Genomic DNA, 6877 nt, shown 5'->3' on the forward strand with positions numbered 1-6877 from the left:
ATACTATCCCCCCACTCATAACAACCCTCGTTACTACACGGTATGTACTATACCCCCTCGTTACAAACACTCGGTATGTACTATACCCCCTCGTTACAAACACTTGGTATGTACTATACCCCCTCGTTACAAACACCCGGTATGTACTATACCCCCTCGTTACAAAACACCTGATATGTACTATACCCCCTCGTTACAAACACCCGGTATGTACTATACCCCCTCGTTACAAACACCCGGTATGTACTATACCCCCTCGTTACAAACACCCGGTATGTACTATACCCCCTCGTTACAAACACCCGGTATGTACTATACCCCCTCGTTACAAACACCCGGTATGTACTATACCCCCTTGTTATAACACTCGGTATGCACCATTGTTCCTTGTTTTAACAAGACACTTAACGCACGCATAACCCATCCCCCCCTCAGTGTAACACTTGGTATGTAGTAGCCTCCCTTTGTCATAACAAGGAAGGGATGGGACATCCCAAGTGTAACAACACCTGGTCTACCCCCCTCCTTTTATAATGCTTGGGTTACACTATCCCCCCTTATTATAAGACTTTGTATGTCCCAGCTTCCACTTGTTATAACACTCTGCATGTCTTATCCCCCCTCATTATAATTCTATGTCCCATCCCTGCTTGTTATAACACTTGGTATTTACTATTCCCCCCCCCCTCATTCTAACATTCGGTACAAACTATCACCCCCTAGAGTTAACATTCGGTATGTCCCCCCCCCTTGTTAAAACGCACCATCTGTCCCCCCGTTATAATGATCAGTCTGTCCCACCCCCCTTGTTATAGCACTCGATACGTACCATCTCCCCCTCATTATAATGCTTGGTATGCCCCATCCCCCTTGTTATAATTATCAGTATGTCCCATATGCCCCGCCTGTTATAACACTCGGTATGAAAAATCCCCCCTCTTGTTGATGGGGTTTATCTCTGATATTCATTCTTCTCTGTATGACACACATTGTTGCTCTTCAGACGTTCTGACTATAAATGATGATGCAGCCTCCACTGAGCTCTAGTGGGATGGAAGGTGGTCGGTCCTCAGATTGTCCAATCCACAGCGCTGCACATTATCCATTGCGAAGGTCACAGCAGAGACCCCAGAGGATCCTGGGAGCCCCTCTCCCCTCCCCCCCCCCCATGGAAAGAGGAAATGAATTATGTCATTGTGAGAGAGGATGTGAGATTAACCCCCGCTCTCCCAGAGTCTCCTCTTCCGCTGCAGAGAGAGATCTGATGGGAAAGTATGGAGAGAGAAATCTCTGATCACACAGTGGGGCTTCCTCCTCCCTCACCCCATTAAAGATCCCAGGAAGGGCTGCACACAGCGAAAGGTCGATGATTACGTATCTACAGTAAAGGGACGCTCGCTAGGTCTATCCCTATAAAAACACTACAAATACCTGGTGATCTACCAGAAATGATGTAACGAGCCGACAACACAGAAGCAAACTCCCAAGCAGCGTTGTCAGCCCTGAGAGAGAGAGAGAGAGAGAGAGAGAGAGAGAGAGAGAGAGAGAGAGAGAGAGAGAGAGAGAGAGAGAGAGAGAGAGAGAGAGAGAGACGACCTCTGCACAGTGCAGGGACAAGGTCATCTAGAGCCCAGGGTGAACATGCCAATTAGCACCCGCCCCCTCTAGATATATGAGCATTTGTGTCAGCAAAAATCACCTCCCTCCCCAAAAAAAAAAAAAAAAAAAAAAGGGATCGAGCACTAATCTGCATGCTTACCAACAAAGCATTACATTTCCACTGGCCCCAGCACAAATCCACCCCCTGCTGAAATCCTCAATCCGCATATGCTCCCAGCACAATTCCTACCCACCCAAAAAAAAAAAAAAAAAAAAAAAAAAAAAAAAAAAAGAAAAGATCCCCCTACCTAGCACAAATCCTCAACCCCTGAAATTTCCCCCCTGAGCACAAATCCACACCCCCACCCTACATTTCCCTTCCTAGCACTAATCCCCTTCCAAAAAAATTCTCAAACATCCCTACTAGCACAAACCCCCCTCCCACAATAATTCTCCCTTCCTAACACAAATTCTCTACCCCTCAAGCACAAACTCACCTCCTCAAATCCTCCACTTTAGCACAAATTTCCCCTCCTAACACTAATCCTCCTCCAAAAAGAAAAGATTCTCAAACATCTCTACCAGCACAAATTCCTCCCCTCTAAAATTCCCCTCCTAACACAAATCCTCCACCCAAGCTTCCCATACTCCCCCAATCCTCCATCCTAACACAAATCCACCCCCTCCCTAAATTTCACCTCCCAACACTAACCCTCCTCCAAACAACACTAAAATACATCCCAGCCCCCCCCCCCCCCCCCCAAATCACCACTCCTGGCCCACCTCCCCAAATTTACCCTCCTAAAACAATTCTTACATCATGCCACCCCCCCCCCCCACCCCCCACACACACAAATTCCTTCCCCCCCAATCTCCTTGTAGTGCCTCTGCACCTCACATGATACCACAGTCCCCAGGGCAGCCGGCAGCCGCCCCTTCTGCCCACCCCTTGTCCCGGCCCTGCTTCTGCAGTCCACATAGAACTGGGCAGGGCTGACACACTGCTTGGGATGCAAGTACAGAGAATAGAGGCAGAGTGTTGTCAGCTCCCTACAGGAAGGGATTTCTGGCAGATATATTCTATACTTGCAGCAATTTAAAAAGGAAGAACAACATACAATACAATTCCTAGACATGCACTTTAAAGAGGCAGTTAATGTCTATTTCTTTATTGTAGTTTGTGTCTCCGCCCCTCCCACAATGGGTAGAGACACAAACTACTGCTGGGAAATCACAGCAATATGACCCTCCCCCCCAGATTATCAGAGTTCAAACCTTCCATTGGCCCTGGCTCTCCTATCTGAGGTGGATGTGACAGATGGCACAGGAAATAAAAACACTGTTAAAAAAAATATTTAATTAAAAAAAAAAAAAAAAAATCATTTGCGTGAAGAAAATCGCACAGGACCGAGACATTCAGATTTCTATAACTTATCGGCCTTTTCCCTTCCTAATAAAGTAAAACTCCACAGGAACAATGGAGCCTGCCACAGAAACCAGAAGACACAGGACCCCATTCTACCTCCCGGGGCCCCAGCCCTGGGTCACGTGCTGAGCACTGACTAAGCAGAGGTCACAGGACAACATTCAATCCCCGGGGACATGGCCCTGGCCTCAGTGTGGTCATATGCCAAGCATTGACCTAGGAGGGCTAAGCGGGGGTCACAGGACCACATTCAATCCTTCAGGAACTGAGCCCTGGCCTGTGAGCACTCCGCAGGTGTCCTAGGACCACATTCTATCCCCCTGGGTACCCGGCCCTTGACTCAAAGGACTCAGCAGAGGATATGTCCCCAGCACTGAACTCAAAGGGCTAAGCAGGGGTCACAGGACCACATTCAATCCTTCAGGAACTGAGCCCTGGCCTGTGAGCACTCCGCAGGTGTCCTAGGACCACATTCTATCCCCCTGGGTACCCGGCCCTGACTCAAAGGACTCAGCAGAGGATATGTCCCCAGCACTGAACTCAAAGGGCTAAGCAGGGGTCACAGGACCACATTCTATCCCCCAGAGACCAAATCCTGGCCTTGGAGGACTCAGCAGAGGTCATGTGACCAGCACTGACCTAAGAGGGCTAAGTAGGGGTCACAGGACCCCATTTCATTCACCAAGGACCTGGCCCTCACCTTGGAGGACTCAGCAGAGACCACAAGACCCCAATTCTGATCCCTAGTGATCCGGTACTAACCTCAGCAGGGGTCATATTCCCAGCACTGACCTTGGAGAGCTCAGCAGGGGTCAAAAGACTCAAATTCTTTGCCCCAGTGACCTGACACCAACCTCAGAGGGCTCAAATGCCCAGCACTAACCTTGGAGGGGGTTATCACAGGACCCCTTTATAGTCCCTAGACATCCAGCCGTAACCTCTTAGGGCTCAGCTGGGGCACAGGACCCTACTCTATCACCAAGTGACCCAGCGGAAGCCACAGGACCACATTCAATTCCCCAGGGACCCAGCCTTGTTCCTTGGATGGCTCAATGGGGAGGTCACAGGACCCAATTCTAATGCCCAGAGATCCATAACTGACCATGGATGGCTCAGCTGGGGTTACATGCCCAGCACTGACCTTGATGGGTTCAGTGGGGGTTACAGGACCTTATTCTATTCTCTTGTGACCCAACACTGACCAAGAAGGGCTCAGTGAGGGTTACAGGATCCTATTCTATTCACCCGTGACCCAGCAATGATTTCAGTGGACTTAGCAAAGGTCAAAGGGTCTTTCTATTCTCCAGTGATCCAGGACTGAGCATGGATGGCTTAACAGGCGTCACGTGCCCAGCAGTGACCACAGGAGGGCTCAGTGGAGGTTCAAAAGGACTCCATTCTATTCCCCAGGCACGTAGTGGCTGAGGTTATCGTGTTTCTGGTGTCTGTCCAGGCGCCACTTCAGGGGTTTGGTTTTTTTTTTTTTTTTTTTTCAGTGCAAAATGCAGATTTCTAGGAACATTCTCTTTCCGTCCTCACAGTGCTCAGGATGCAGAATCGGGGAAGAGAGTGCAATTCGTGTACCTTCCACCATCAAGTGCAATTCACAGAGCTGCCACAACGTGGCTTCCACGGCCCTACAGCATTCACAGCGACCAGCAGGGGGCGCAGCCTCCACATGGGGCACAAGCAGGTCAGAGGTTTTGGCATTGTTATGTGTCAGAGGATGCAATATTCCTTCATATCTTCCCTCGGAGTGGAAGGGGGGGGGGGGGGGGGGGGGTGCACTCCGCTCCCACAATTCCCTGGGTTAGCACCACAAAAAAATGTTTGTTAAAAGAAAAATAAAGAAGTTAGTGGGGGAGGGTCATACCCATTCCTGGAGGGAACGCTTACAGTATCGTAGTGCCCTGGGAGGGCCCTTCCTGTGCATCTGAACAATGACATAGATAAGTCCCAGGATGCACAGCAGCAGTAGTAACGGCACAATTACCATGGCGACGCTGACCGCACGAGTGTACTCGTCAATGTGGACAACGACATCCACGTCTCGTCCAGTGTCCTCCCCGCCCCCTGGCTCCCTGTCCTCATCAACCTCATCTGGTTCACCATCCGGGTTAAATGGAGGTCGGTCCAGGTCTGGCCACCGGGGGGCAGTTTCCGGGTCCTTGTACACTTCCTCCTGACACCCCATAAAGTCTCGCAGGATAGACTTGGGGTACCCCGGCTCGGTCTTCAGACGCTGATTGTCAAACTTCCAGTATTTTGCTCCTTTATAGAAGTAGGTGTATGCTGAAACAGAGAAACGCTCCGTTATCTAATCAGACCTCACCGCACAGCTTCACCTTATTCCGCGTAATTACACTGGAGGAGATCTTCTTTAACTCAAGAAAGCTGCACAGGGCATTGGGAAGAGCTTAACCACTGCTAGAGAAAATCTGCCCTTCTATTCCATTGCCGCCCCTCCTTCACTGTCCTCCTATCCCATCACCCCCTCAGTGCTCTCCTATTTCCCCCCCCAAATGTCCTCCCATCACCGTTCTCCTTTCCTCCCCCTTTACTGTCCTCCCTCAAGGTCCCTCCAGACAGACAATGATGGAGATGACCAATGAATGAATCAATAATGATGGACTCTGCGGGGGGGGGGGGGGGGGGGGGGGGGGGATTGTTATGGTCTATGTGAGCAGACTTATCTCCGACCTTCACGATTTCCACACCTCCACTCACACTTGTTTTGTGCCCCCTCTATGCCCACCCCTCTCCATTCCCTCAATACCCAGCCATACTCTGTACCCCATCCACACCCAACTGCACTTCGCGATCCCTTCATACCCAACTGCACTGTGTGTCCCCTCTATATCTTTTAGTGTTCTACCAACCCTCTCTACACCCTCTTCACATTCTCCCTTGTTCTGTCCTCTTCTATAACACCCAGCCCCCCCCCAAAAAAATAAAAATCTGGGGACTTGGTATTTAAATAATTGCATTGTGAAGCGTCATTGCAGAGTGCCCCCACAGCAGACACCATACATAGCTCTTGTGGAGGGGCACCATCTATACTCACATGTATCGGAGCTCAGGAAGGCGCCCTTCGGAGTGTCTGGGATACCGGCCCAAACTTTATTGGATTTGGGGTAACCTGGATCAACCGAGCGGCTGTCCTCATTGAAGCGCCAGTAGCTGGACAGAGAGTATGCAGGATTAGAGACAGCTGGACAAAGCACAACAGGAACTAAAAAGGGGGGGGGGGCGGGACCATAGAGAGAGGGGAGCAAGGGAGCAAACGGACTGGAGAAGGAGAGGGGAAGCATATGCCGGGAGGTGGCACAAGCAGATACCAGAAGCTGGGACCAAAGAAGGTAGCAAGGAGGGACCAGAGAGGGTGAGGGGAGCAAGCAGGGACCAGTTTGGGGCAAAAGGGGAGCAGAGACCAGAGAGGTGAGGGAGAGGGAGCAGGGATTCATAGAGGGGCTGAAGGAGGAGCAGGAACAGGGGGGTGGGGAACTACCATAGGGACCAGAGGTGGGTAGAGCTAGAACAGAAACTTAGTGAATGGGGAGCAGAAAGGAGAATGCAGGGCGGCAAGTTGGCAAAGTGGTTAGAACTGTAGCCTTGCAGCACTGGGGTCCTCTATTCATTTCCCACCAGAACTCTATTTCTTCCCACACAGTCGAGTCATAGGAGTAGTCTTTGTACATTGCTGCAGAATGTGCTGGCAATACACAATAAAATGTATATAGGGGAGTGACGGCAATCAGGAAAATATCACTCTATAAGATTCCATACAATTTCCTGTCAACTTGTGACCCGGGAATAATCAGTGGGGGAGGGGAGACCTTCCTGTCCTCTACT

At 50.3% G+C, this 6877-nt stretch overlaps 1 protein-coding gene across 1 annotated transcript in view; it reads right to left on the bottom strand.

The window, feature by feature from the left end:
• Positions 1–2936: 2936 nt before the first annotated feature.
• MMP15 (matrix metallopeptidase 15) overlaps positions 2937–6877 on the bottom strand; it is a gene marked incomplete in the record, with an annotated part of 11063 nt that continues 7122 nt past the window's right edge. Inside the window, 2 exon segments of the mRNA XM_073605628.1 lie at positions 2937–5317; positions 6090–6205. Coding sequence (XP_073461729.1) covers positions 4893–5317; positions 6090–6205 — 541 coding nt within the window.

This window comes from Aquarana catesbeiana, linkage group LG11 (genome assembly GCF_042186555.1).
Source record: "Aquarana catesbeiana isolate 2022-GZ linkage group LG11, ASM4218655v1, whole genome shotgun sequence".
NCBI lineage: Eukaryota > Metazoa > Chordata > Amphibia > Anura > Ranidae > Aquarana > Aquarana catesbeiana.